This window comes from Venustampulla echinocandica (assembly GCF_003357145.1).
Source record: "Venustampulla echinocandica strain BP 5553 chromosome Unknown scaffold_0, whole genome shotgun sequence".
NCBI lineage: Eukaryota > Fungi > Ascomycota > Leotiomycetes > Helotiales > Pleuroascaceae > Venustampulla > Venustampulla echinocandica.
Window position 1 is genome coordinate 2,012,254 of NW_022474205.1, and position 12,962 is coordinate 2,025,215.

Genomic DNA, 12,962 nt, shown 5'->3' on the forward strand with positions numbered 1-12,962 from the left:
TCAGCACCGTACGCCGTGCACCAATACAAGGGACTGGTATGTACTTTGTCCTACGTGCATTGCATATATGCATGGGCTGGAACTGTAGTTGATCTTTCACGGTGCAGAAGCGAAGAGGGGTCTGGATCGGCGGGCAGAGCCACAACGGACAAGGTCATAAGAGTTTTGCAGTTGTCCTTCAGCAATATCGCCTGTCTCTCGTCGTCGAACCCGAGTACTTCGTACGATGTTGGCAGTGCTTTGTGTCTGTCCTCCAGGCTCTCGTTGATCTTTCCGCGCATTCCATAAGCAGAGAAGAGCGGAGCAGCCATGCCAACCTCAGCCGCGGCTCGCGAGCGGGAGTTATACCGGTCGGTCGTCTCGTGAGGTCTCCAATGCCATACCAACTAACACCTGTGCCCTCACAGTTATTACCAGCCCGAAGCCGAAGCTGCAACTGTTAAACCTGGCGAAGAGGGGGTCAAGAAAGCCTCGAACGACCCATGCCTGACCGCATTTGCCCAGCTCGGAGCTCAGCGACTGGATGCAAGGCGGGGGATTATCACCCTTTCCACTGCCGTCACGGATTATATGCTGGCTGAATCAGGGAAGCAGCTTTCTCTACAACGGGATAATGACCAGCAAGATGAGTTATGGCACGGGGTCGGGGCATTCAAGTGTCCCACAAACACGCATACAACAATAGGAGCTGAATTAGCTAAACACTTCACCAGTACCGATGACAGATATGTGGTCATCAACGACCTTACAAAGCATGATTTATACAAGGAGAAATGCGTAGTCGTTGGGACACCGTACCTGCGATTTATTGCCGCCGTTCCCCTCCGTACGCCAAATTCGTTAGTTGTGATAGGCAACTATATTGTCGCGGACGATAAACCCCGTGATGGCCTGACCGAGTCGGAGATCGAATTCATGATGGACGTGGGTGTGACGGTGATGGACTACCTCGAGGCTGGCCTACTCAAACGCAAGCAGTATCGGGCGGAGAGAATGATTAAGGCGATCGGCTTATTTATCGAGGGCAAGTCATCGTTGAGGGACTGGTGGTTGGAATCGGGGCATAAGCATCAACAAGTGACGCTCATCAGATACCGAAAACGAGAAGCAGCTCCTCTGGACCACCTCGCAGATGCGGAGTTTGGCGTACAAGATCCTGTCAACAACCTCGCCAAAGCTATGGAGCATTGGCCAGATGATGATTTAGCTCCATGCGTATCGCGAACACCGTCTTCCTCTGCTCCCTCCAAAGCTGACATCGGCGATGGAAGGCCAATGCTGCCAAGAGGAGACAGCCATTTTACCTCGTCTAATACCGTCACTACCCAGGCCACCCTGACTTCTAGGTCGTGGAAAGATAACAGCTCAGTGACCACATTAGACAATATGTCAGAGGCGCCTACCAACTATAGTGAAAATAGGCACTCCGGCAATTTTGAATCAGCTGCCCCTCAGTTATCAGATGATATCTCGAAGGAGCTCCAAAAGGCCCTAGTGTCAAGCGAAACAAAACATATCTTTTCTCGAGCCAGCAACCTCATTAGGGAGGCTATCGGCGTTCAAGGCGTTATATTTTTTGATGCTAGCGTTGGAACTTTTGGTGCCAGTTCTGATAGGGATATCATGGACGAGAAAGCACCCGGACAATTTCATAGGGATCAACCACCTACCAGCAGTGAAGACGAGCCCGGCCAGAAGATACCGCCCAAGGTTCGTTTCAGTGGGAAGAATGACTCCGATTGTACTGAGCGCCCTAGCGAGAAGTGTTGTAACATCCTAGGTTATAGCACTCGTCGGCGTTCAAGTCTCCGCCGGCACCGACCCCCAGAAGAATATGAACGCCTCCCTGAGGCTGTAATGCGACGGCTTTTGAAGCGATATCCCCATGGGAAGGTCTTCAACTTCGATGCAGATGGTTACATTTCACACAGTGAAACAAACCCTTCACCGGAAGGCAAGTCAGATTCCAAAACACTTCGAAAGCGGCACTCAAGAGAAGCTGAAGCAAAGGCCATCGTGAGTGTTCTCCCGGAGGCACGAAGTGTCTTCTGGTTTCCACTTTGGGACCAACATAGAGAGCGGTGGTATGCTGGCACGCTGGTGTGGTCATCCTCTCCCACGAGAGCGATGTGTCCCACAGAGGATCTTACTTATCTGGCCGCCTTCGGGGATAGTGCAATGGCAGAAGTCGCCCGCATATCAGCGCAGGCGCTAGATAAGATGAAATCCGACTTCATCTCGAGCATTTCGCATGAACTGCGGTCCCCACTGCATGGGGTTTTGGCCAGTGTAGAATTCTTGCAGGAAACCTCGATGACAGAGGACCAAGAGGATATGGTGAACAATATCCATGCCTCTGGGAAAGTACTTCTAGATACTATCAATCATGTGCTCGACTTCTCGAAAGTCAACAGAAAATCAAGTACTCGAACGAAAAAGTCGAGCAGTGCCGCCAAGCCAAAAAAGAAGCGGCCTCATGAGCAATCCCTAGCAGATGATAATGGAGATGATGGTACAGCGGATATTATGGTTCTATCCGAAGAGGTAATTGAGAGCATATATGCCGGCCAAACCATGAGCCAATCTGGTCTTAATCAATCCTCAAAGCGAAATTCAGATACCTCGAAGGTTTCGCCAATCACAATTATCACTGATATCAAGTGGCATCCTAACTGGAAATTTGAGATAGATCGTGGCGCGTGGAGTAGGATCCTAATGAACCTCTTCAGCAACGCTATGAAATATACCAAAACCGGATTTGTGAAAGTCTCACTCGAAGTTGAGAACGAAGGGTTGACACGGAATAAGCAGGCTCGAACTACACTATTACTGAAGGTGAATGATTCAGGAATGGGGATTTCAGACGAGTATCTGAAGCATAAGCTCTTTGAGCCCTTTTCTCAGGAAGACCCAATGGCTGCTGGAACTGGCCTTGGTCTGAGTATTGTGCGACATATTGTGCAAGATTTGGGCGGCAGAATACACTTGGATAGCGACTTGGGCACGGGGACCGAAGTCACGGTCCAGTTTCCCCTCGCACCACAAAATCCAACTGTCAAAGCGAACGACACAAATATCATTAGCGAAGTGGCCAGCATCACCAGGGCATTCAAATTCCACCTAGCAGGATTCGATAGATATCCCGACATCACAGAAACACCAACTGGCATCCTCGCTCCTGAGACAGAGGCCGCCATGTACCTCAAATCGGCCATTCACGAATTGTTAACCGATTGGTTCGGGATGAAACCCAGCTCGGCATCAGCAGTTGACGACGATTCTGGTATCGACCTAATCGCCATTATGGAATCTGAACGTGGTGATCAAGCTATCAAGGAGATCCTAGAATCTTATGATCACAAGCGCCCCACAGCATCGGGCAAGTCAATCGCCATCGTGCTATCCGCCAGTTATAATTACCGCCCGAAGATGCACACCTATGGCTCGTTCCGGATATTCTACATTCAACAACCGTATGTGCTCTATTACTTCTGTTGGGAGTTTTCTAACATTCATTTAGGTATGGGCCACAGAAGGTTGCCAAGATTCTCCACAACGCATTCTGTCATGAGAGTCATAATGGTCATAACCATGAAAATCATAGCCCTACACAAATAGAAGAACCCAAATTAGCTGTGCTATCGGAGATGAACGGATCTGCCGAAAACCACATTGAAGCAGAAGCAACAGGAACAACAGACTTGGAGACGGAACCAACTCCTATTCATCCCACAGCTTCCGATGATCATTTAGCCGAAAAAAACAACCTACAGGAGGGCGCTCCGGATACCCCGCGAAAAGAACTGCGCGTCCTCCTAGTTGAAGACAACGAAATCAACCTCAAACTGCTCATTGCCAGCATGCGCAAATTGTGCATAACCCACAGTACCGCAGTCAACGGTCTCGAAGCCCTAAACTCCTACAAGGACTGCCACGGGCAATTCGATGTCATTCTCATGGATATTTCCATGCCCGTCATGTCTGGCATCGATAGCGCTCGGCATATCCGCCGATTCGAACGGGACGAGGGTTTAGAACCTGCTAGGTTGATTGCGTTGACTGGGGCGGCGAATCCTACCACGAGGCAGGAGGCATTTGCTAGTGGAATTGATCTGTACTTGACGAAGCCAGTGTCGATGAGGGGGCTAAGATCGATGTTGGAGGACTTTACAAAGGAGCAAAGGGGCGGGTATGGCGGTGCGATGGGATGGAGGATGGATTAATTGAGATGCCACGGAACGGATCCGATTCCGGGGAAAGGGGATCCTCTTTTCAAAGACGTCAGAGATATGAACACAAAAATCGGTACTCAAAATACCCAGGTCAGCTCTTCCGACCAGACCGGCTCTGGGAAACAAAATCGGCGGGACACCGTAATTGGGAGCAGCTCACGCTCTCCCAAGGACTAGCTACTATCATGAATGAATGGACAATATGTATGAGGTGTATTCGGATACGGAAAACTAAAAAAGGTGGGGGGGCCGGGATAAAAAACTAAGCAACAAGGCCATTTCTTTTTCCTTCAATAGACTACTGGATAGGGGATTTAAGGATATCAAGCATGGAGAACTTGGCTAAATCAGGAAAGCGATTTAATATTAATATCAAATAACTCATGAAACCCCCCATATATGAAAGAAATAATATAAGCATTACTTTTGATACTGTCGTCGGTGCTATGATCAAATACTTAGGTAATTTGGGTGAAACGGGGAGGCGCAAATATGCTGTTTAAAGGCGCGGGGAAAAGAAATTACACAGAGGTGTGGGAATATCCTATATTGTAGTGCTTCTACTGCGGTGGGCTACAATACCAGACTGGCTAGATTTAAGGTTTGTAAGCTGGTCGACAATGTAGTGGTTGGCCCCTCAGGGAACTAGTGATTACGCCATGGGGACGGCTTATACACTTTGGTTTAGAGCAGGATAAGGGTATATTGTTTGTTTAACGAAATGAAACTCCAGTGATGGAACTAGTCTCACAAATCATATAACTCCGAAAGAAGCTAGAATCACGCTCTAAACCCGCGAACGCAAAGCAGACAAGGTAGCCCAAGGATAAGCTTCTAGAAAGGGAAATATTAGGCCTTAATTCATGAATCGTAGTCCCCGAGGAGGGGGTATTCTATATCCCGTGCATCCTTCGTCAGCACCCACGCTGCATCGACCGTCCTCTGCCTGGAGAACCACTAGAGGACCTCTGGCCATGGGTCTTGGAGCGTGATGTAATATTGCCACTGGCCCTTGCGGCTGTATCGACATGCTTCGGCGCTTGGTAGCATACTTTGAAATATGGCGTACCGTCAGGCGTGCCTCCGGAGGAAGCTTAAAGCCTTCACCCTCTTGCTTATCATAATTTCGTCTAGACAGACCATATGTGGTAGGTATGTGTCACCATACTGAACTTTAACATTCTCGTTCTCGGCTCTCGAAATCCAGGCAATCGCAAGCGTCTCAAGTTGCCAAGCCCCCAAAGGCGCCTGCACCGGGGTCACCGTCCTCCAATTCCTCATCGCCGCCCTCCGCATCAGCATCATCGTCGGCGTTGAGGACCGTGGCGCTCATCATGCCCGTCATGGTTTGATCATCATCCGCCTCTGCAACAGTTTCCTGGTCAAAATCGTCGACAATGCCGTGGGCCGGTAGGTGTCTGAGATGCTGGCGTAGGCCGACAACCCCAGCGCCAGAGAAAACGCAAAATACGCTTCGTTGATGCTCCGTAAATTCTATGAGGATGTTAGTTAAATTGAAAGGTTGTAAGACAGGACGGTATGACCCACCTGGGGGTGCCTCGCGGCAGAACTGTTCCAAGTCCGGCCGCAGGAAGGCTTGCACGCCAGTCAAACTCAAATGTGTCAGTTTTGGGCAGTTGTTAAGAAGCATTACGATACTCTGGACGCACGTCTTAGTTTATGGTCAATACGGGGGACGATTATACTTACATTTAATGTCAAATTGATGCAGTAACTCAGATGTACTCTTTCGAGGCTACTGCTCGGAAAGAAATTATCATCACCCCTCAGTTGGTGCCTCTCCTGTCTTAGCGAACGATATTGTGCTAAAGCATAGACGCTCTCATCGGTAATGTTAGAGCACTTGACGAGGCCGATTCGGCGAAGCTTTGGGAGCGAGGCCAATTTTGTTACAGACAAGTCGGTAAGATGGACACAGCATCCAAGGTCGATGTATCGAATTCGATTGCAGGACTGCACCAGTTTGATCACAGCAGAATCGGTGATATGACCGCAGTGACCAAGGTGGAGGTAGTGAAGGTTCTTTCCAAGCTTGCTAATAGCATGGACGGCAGCATCTGTAAGGTTCCGGCATTTTGCAAACACCAAGTTTCTCAAACGAGGGGCAACATCAATAATTTTCTCGATGGCCCGATCGGTCAAGCGCGCACAGCTCGTGAGATCCAATATCCGCAAGTGCTCGTACGTTTGATTCGGGGGTAGGTTGAGGAAGGTAGAATCAGAGATCAACTCGCAGTTTGCAAGACGGAGCTCGCGGAGACAGCGGCCATTTGTGAGCAGCTCAGTTATTGGCTGATTTCCGATTAATCGGCACTGGTGCAAGTCGATTTCGAGGATATGGCGGCAATGTTTGGCAAATGCCAATATGGCAGAATCCTCGAGCTGATCGCAGTCGTTGAGTTTGAGCTATTGCAGTTAGCACTGGCCGGATATCTGATCAGGAAGGCAACTTACCCTCTTGATATACTTGCAGCTCTCAGCTACAGCGACCATGGACTCGTTGGAGATCCTCGTGCAGCCTGAAATGTTAAGTCCCTGCAATCGCCGGCAGTTTTCCGCCAGGGCCATCATCGACGCTGCTGTGATTTGGGTATCTCCAGATATATCCAGGGCGAGCAAGTTATGGCTATCAGTCAAAAGGCCGATGAGACCAGAGTCCGTGAGACCGTCGCAGTTTGTCAAGGTCAGACGCTCAACTCGGGTACATACGAACAGAGGAGAGACACTGCCATCATTAACACTATCGGCCAGAGCAGCGAGATTGAGACGCTTGATAAAATCACGGTAGGCAAAGTATGGATCGGGAACGGAAAGAGTCCTGCAGATGTAGCTATGCTTGTTCCAAGTAGTACAGGCTGGTCGATGCCATAGCAAATCCACGCAATTTCGAGCCCATCTTTTCGACACGATCATGCAGTTCAACAGGTCTTGGGGGTTGTTGAGCTTCGAAAAGATCCCAATGAGAACTTCGGCCGGTAATCGGTTGGCTGGTGGCTCGCAGATTTCCCTGGACACTGCCATGTCCTGGAATGTAGGAACCCCGATCGAGGACTGGGAGTCGTTGTTTCCGGCATAGAAATCCGACTCCTCGTAATCTTGACGCGCTGGTGAGTTACTTGACGATGATTGCGAGTCTCCCTCCGGGTCCGGCCCGGGGCGATAAGAGGGACTGGTGTTGATGGGCACCATTGTAGGAACGGGACCCCGCATGATGGTGGTTTGAAGATACGCCTTTCCAGGAAACTGGGCGACGATATTACGGCCTCGTAGCTGTATTATAAATTTGAACGAACGGTTCGGTGGTCGGGGATATCCAGGCCTGCTTGACAATGGATCGCAGGTTGGTGAAGGTCGGGATAGATGCTGAAAGGGTCACTCAGCCTTGCGCTAGGAACAAGGTCCGCAGTGTTGATGTTGTTGATGCTGGGGGCGGGTTCGCTCGTCTTCGAACTGGGGGATCGACGACGTGCGGAAGGCGATGTTGCTGAGGGTTGACAACGGTTGTTTTGAAGCGTGGCCATACATCAGATTCGCGCGTTGTTTGAGTCTGGTTTGTGATGCGAGGATGGCGAGGACTGAGGAGCTGCTTTGCAACGCATTGAACGTGAATGTGCATCATGCAGTAGGGCGAAATGGTTGGCTCGCTTACGGCAGCATTTGCTTGTCCCAGTGAGCGAGTCTCCGGCTTTGTCTTCTGAGAAACTCTCTTTGGCACGTAAATATTTGTTATTTGCAGTGTCAGTTGTGCCTTGTAAAGGTCTCATGATTGATTATATTCGGAACGGCTTGTTTAGCTGCTGAGAAAGGCGAGTGAGAGACCCTTTTTGCCGTAGTTATACGAGTATCAAGGGACTAGCTGCAAGACTAACTCCAAACCTTCCCAACCTTGAAGGCCACGACTATCGCTACAACAGTGTACGAAGTACATTACATTACAACCCGGATGTTCTATGTGTCACCGCATTCTAGTGAAGGCTTTGCCTGCAAAAGCCCAGCGCTCCTTTTGCCGCTGGGACACAATACTGGGTAAGACTTGGGTCTTCCAACCTCGGTAAGCTGTTGGATCGACGATAGTCAGTGGCGGTAATGACCGCATCTTTTACTTGTCTCCCTTGTGACTATTTCTCCTCCTGTAACTTAGAGAGCCATGGGTCTCAAAAGGCAAACGGATGATGTCTCCATTCGCAGTTCTGCTCTCGGCGTTTTCAGTACATCGAGGTATCGTGATCGGTACCAGAGTGAGACATGACAGTTTAGCTCAAACCAACCAGCCACAGCTAAAAGAACCACTCGGACCGCTAAACTTTACTCTACATTGCTTCCGTCTGGTCAAGTCAGCCTGACTTGAATCTTATATATTTAGCACCTAAGTATTTGATAAAAGGTCAGGTTGTCGTCTTAAAATGCCGTCTAAACGGCGTTAAGCGCGGATATCACGACTCACAAACCCCTGAACTAATCCCAAAAGCAATAAGAAGTTTCTCTACGATACGTCCTTTCAGCTACTGGAGAATGATAAGTCACATTATTATTGGTGGAGTGACAAGGTTGTTTACTTCCCCACCGTTTGTCGCCTAAGGCTTCAAGCCCCGACGTCAGTTCTCGATGTATCGACCCATTTACATTTTATTACACGGGCTTTCCATTCCTGCATCTGAAGGAAAACACCATAATCACAATGCCTCCTCGTGTACCCCCATTGCGGACCTTGCGGTCATTTCCTCAACACATCTCAAAATCACAATGTCCGCGCCGATTTTCTCAATCGCTGCTCTCCCGTCAATCGAGTACTTTTGGCACCAAACCACCCCCGCCTCCAGACGATCGACCTGATCCGATCACGCTGCATAGACTCCAATGGCAGCGCCGTGCATACTACAAAAGGCGTTCCTATTACGCCGCTGCAGGCTGGATCTTTGGGATGGTTGGCATCTGGGTCACTGTCAAGGCTATGGATCTCCCTTCCCAACCTACGAAACTCGATTCTGGACGACGGACGGATGATCCCATGGTAGTTTTGGGCCGTGAGCGAAAGGTTATCGTGCAAAGGCTAGGCGAGGAACCGGAAGAGATAGTCGATACGGTCGCGACTGGGAATACCACGGTGCCTACTTACCCTAGGATTCTGGATTTCTATGACGAACAGAGAGAGGGCTTAAAGGACAATGGCATGGGTCCGGGGCAGAACGATGATCGGCTGGCCGAGTATCAGTTGTTGGGGGTAGGCGTTCGTAGAGTCAGCATTTTGAGCCTGGAAGTTTATATGGTGGGCATGTACGTGGCTACGGACGATATTGCCTTGCTTCAAAAGGCCCTGATTCGGGAGATTGACGGGGGCGCTTCTGCACTTGTCGCAGGGGAGAAGGAGAAGCTCAAAAATATGCTGTACGATCCGGAGGAAGGATTACGTGTATGGGACGATCTTCTAAAGAAGAGTGGAGTAAGAACGCTCCTTCGAATCGTGCCGACCAGGAATACAGATTTCCATCACCTGCGGGATGCGTGGGTTAGGTGTTTGACCACAAGAGCTCAGGCTAACAAGGAGGAATTTGGGGATGAGCAATTCGGGGCCTCGATGAATGAGTTCAAGTCGCTCTTTAATCGAGGGAGCGTGCCGAAGCAAAAGGAGGTCCTTATGAGCCGAGATAAAAAAGGGAAGTTGGTAGTCTGGTATGACGACGGGAAGAATGGCGCGCAAAGACTGGGGGAAATTGCTGATGAGCGAATTTCACGGGGAATCTGGTTGAATTATCTTGCTGGCAAGAAGGTGGCTAGTGAAGAGGCAAGGAAAGGTATCGTCGAGGGGGTTATGGGATTTGTGGAGCGCCCTGTTGGTACGGTGGCAACACAGGTTGTATGATTTTGTACAGATATATTGGTGAACAATATCCACCTAAATAGACATCACAACGCGACTTTTCTCTTTGGACTGCCTCCCATTCGTTGTTCTCGATATATTCATGCATCTATCAGTACTAGGCCGTATATCGCGGTACGCATGTCCGTAATCTCATATCTAATTGACCTCCCCTCTAAACCGCACCGGCAGCCTTCAGGAGCTCAGGTAGCTCGCCCTTTTTGGCTTGCAGATCCGAGTTTCCGCCGATGTGTTGCTGTTTGATATAGATATTGGGAACCGAGGACTGTCCATTGAGCTCCTTCAACGCATTCTGGATTGCAGATCCATCATCTATGGACACATGTATTAGCACCAAACTCTCTTCCCAGGGCTAGGGTTCAACTTACCAATTTGGTCAAGCTCGATGGCAAAGTACTTTGCGCCTAGCTGGTCCAAAGTGGCCTTGGTGGCTTTGCAATATGGGCAGTAAGACTTGCTGAAGACCGCTACACAATCCAGCGTTAGCGATTATCTCTAGTATGGAAGGAGGAAGACTGCGGAAATGCGACTTACCGACGGGGTTCTCCTCGATGATCTTTTGCGCCTTGACCTTTGCTGCAGACATGTTTGCGGGGTTGACAGAAGTTGTCGAAAATAAACGGCGTAGGAAGAGAATGGTGGGCGATTGTATTGGGGGGGACTTGGGGAAAGGAAATAAGAGGTCGTTGCTGGATATTTATATACAGTGCTTCGAAGGAATATGAGGGGAAATATAGCGCTGTTACTCAGGATTGGTAGGGCGGTTGATTACTATTAGGTATTTTAACCCGTTGACGCTGTGGAAGGCGGAAGGGTGCAAGAGAAGGCGTAAGAGGGATGCGCGGTACGATCCGCACGGTTGAACTAGCCTGCTAGTACAGTACGAAGTAACTGCAATGATGCACTCCCAGGACCCAGGGCCTCCTCCCTTAGTGCGTATTGCAGTATCTAGCCGATATCTAAGCAGCAATGACGCAAAAGCGTCTGCGCTTATAAATTAACTGGCGACAGTGTTCGAGAACTCTTTTGGGGTTTCGCTGGCCTTCGGTGGTAACGGGGTTTGTACAACCTCGGCAATAGAGGAAAGGCTGTTAGCTGTTAGAGACTTATTATTATTAGTAACCTCCGGCTTACAGATCAGGCTTAGTCGCTGCGGCTTTGTTGTCGCAGAGCTGTGGACACTTTGGGGCATTTGGAATTGCGTATTGTGCGCCCTCTGTAGGAGAGGCATTGATGACCTGAATTCGTGATGCACCAGAAGAAACCTGGAGAACGGATGACCTGGTCATTATCCCATACAAATTCGACATTTCGGCCCCCAGAGTCTTGAATAGGCGACCCCCCGATCCGGACCAATCGACTCCTTTGGGCCAAGGCTGAAGAAAACACGACAAGACATTTCTGCTTAGGGACAGACTGGACTCTGGACTCTGGACACTGGACCGTCCTCATCCATCACATTACTACTGAGCGCAGTCATCCTCACATGTCTACGTGGTCCTCTCGATCCTGCAAAAGCCCAGTGTTACTAAGACAGGTGATACGCGCCCTATCGCCGGGGATCTAGAATTACATCAGTCACCGTGGCTTCCAACGCAGCGGCATCGCAAGGTGCCGTCGTTTCGTCGATACTGCAGCGCCTTCCAGACCCTCTTCAGAACTACATCGATACCTCCCTCTCTCACATCTCTGCCGCATATTCACAACTCCCTCCTTCTACGCAGACCTACCTTTCCAACGCGGCCCGATACACACGCCTTGACAGCGTTCCGCCCAGTGCCCTCGCTGGCAGCATCGTCCTCCTCCTTGCAACAGCAATCATCTCAATGAGCAGCTGGCGCTCTTTCTGGGGCGGAGGTAGCAGTCGTACATCGCCCTTTGGATCCCGAAATTACCCGCCAAACGTCACAGAAGATGATTTCTCATACATTACCTCGGAGGACCTGCAGCGGCCGGGCGCATCATACGATCCTCACCGACCACCTCCGCCTTCCATGGCAGCGGAAGATGATATCCTGTTGATTAAGAACAAGGGCACTACGTATCCGATTAAATTCCCATCATATAGCATTGGGGATGGGAAGCTTCAGGTTCGGGATTTGAAGGAGCGGGCCGCTACGGTTATGGACCTCCCAGATAGCCGGAGGGTCAAGCTGCTGTATAAGGGGCAGCAGCTGAAGGATGACTATAGGCCGTGCCGGGACTACGGTCTGCGGAATCAGTCAGAGATCCTTTGTATGGTTGGAGAGCCGCAGGCGGGCAGCGACGATTCTGAGGACGGTAGTGAGGCGACAGAAGGGAGTGGGAAGAAGAAGCGGGTTCGCAAGAGCAAGAGCAAGAAGAAGGGGAAGAAGAAGGGTGACCCATATCTATCACCAGCAGACGGCCAAAGTTCTACGAATTCGAGAACCGTCTCCCCTGCGCCACCAACGCCCCAGTCACCCCTAGCAAAGTTACAGGCTATTTCTTCGCATTTCCACACGAAGATCCTCCCTCTCTGCGTTCAGTTTACTGCTGCACCGCCAGAAGATCCAAAGAGGAGAGATTTTGAGCACACGAAATTGGCAGAGACCATTATGAACGAGGTGTTGCTGAAACTGGATGCTGTTGAGACAGATGGCGATAATGAAGCCAGGGATAAGAGGCGAGCTCTGGTAAAAGAGACGCAGGGCGTCCTGAATGGCTTAGACGCAAAAGTAGCGGCATAATTCTCCTCGTCAGATTCATAGAGGATTTACGAATTGTTTGCATTGGGTGATATTCTCCCCTCAGGAAAGGAGGCGGTTATTGAGCGCTCCAGCATTCCGTGTTTGTATAAGAACCCAAGTAGG

The 12,962-nt window shown here is 50.0% G+C and overlaps 6 protein-coding genes across 6 annotated transcripts; 3 read left to right on the forward strand and 3 right to left on the reverse strand.

The window, feature by feature from the left end:
- Positions 1-309: 309 nt before the first annotated feature.
- BP5553_00618 (uncharacterized protein) lies at positions 310-4,223 on the forward strand (the record flags this gene model as incomplete). Its single annotated transcript, XM_032009241.1, has 3 exons — positions 310-350; positions 408-3,473; positions 3,521-4,223. The coding sequence occupies 3 exons, from the start codon at positions 310-312 to the stop codon at positions 4,221-4,223; spliced, it is 3,810 nt and encodes a 1,269-aa protein (XP_031873295.1).
- Positions 4,224-5,454: 1,231 nt separating this feature from the next.
- BP5553_00619 (uncharacterized protein) lies at positions 5,455-8,017 on the reverse strand (the record flags this gene model as incomplete). The annotated part of the gene is made up of 6 exons (XM_032009242.1): positions 5,455-5,726; positions 5,781-5,892; positions 5,943-6,659; positions 6,708-7,496; positions 7,547-7,737; positions 7,903-8,017. The coding sequence occupies 6 exons, from the start codon at positions 8,015-8,017 to the stop codon at positions 5,455-5,457; spliced, it is 2,196 nt and encodes a 731-aa protein (XP_031873296.1).
- A 914-nt stretch (positions 8,018-8,931) lies between these two features.
- Positions 8,932-10,113, forward strand: BP5553_00620 (putative Altered inheritance of mitochondria protein 18, mitochondrial; the record flags this gene model as incomplete). Its single annotated transcript, XM_032009243.1, has 1 exon — positions 8,932-10,113. The coding sequence occupies one exon, from the start codon at positions 8,932-8,934 to the stop codon at positions 10,111-10,113; it is 1,182 nt and encodes a 393-aa protein (XP_031873297.1).
- A 172-nt stretch (positions 10,114-10,285) lies between these two features.
- Positions 10,286-10,717, reverse strand: BP5553_00621 (putative Glutaredoxin; the record flags this gene model as incomplete). Its single annotated transcript, XM_032009244.1, has 3 exons — positions 10,286-10,443; positions 10,500-10,598; positions 10,666-10,717. 3 exons carry the CDS (start codon positions 10,715-10,717, stop codon positions 10,286-10,288), a joined length of 309 nt encoding a protein of 102 aa, XP_031873298.1.
- Positions 10,718-11,128: 411 nt separating this feature from the next.
- On the reverse strand, positions 11,129-11,441 carry BP5553_00622 (uncharacterized protein; the record flags this gene model as incomplete). The annotated part of the gene is made up of 2 exons (XM_032009245.1): positions 11,129-11,219; positions 11,266-11,441. The coding sequence occupies 2 exons, from the start codon at positions 11,439-11,441 to the stop codon at positions 11,129-11,131; spliced, it is 267 nt and encodes an 88-aa protein (XP_031873299.1).
- A 516-nt stretch (positions 11,442-11,957) lies between these two features.
- On the forward strand, positions 11,958-12,839 carry BP5553_00623 (Uncharacterized protein; the record flags this gene model as incomplete). Its single annotated transcript, XM_032009246.1, has 1 exon — positions 11,958-12,839. The coding sequence occupies one exon, from the start codon at positions 11,958-11,960 to the stop codon at positions 12,837-12,839; it is 882 nt and encodes a 293-aa protein (XP_031873300.1).
- Between the last annotated feature and the right edge of the window lie 123 nt (positions 12,840-12,962).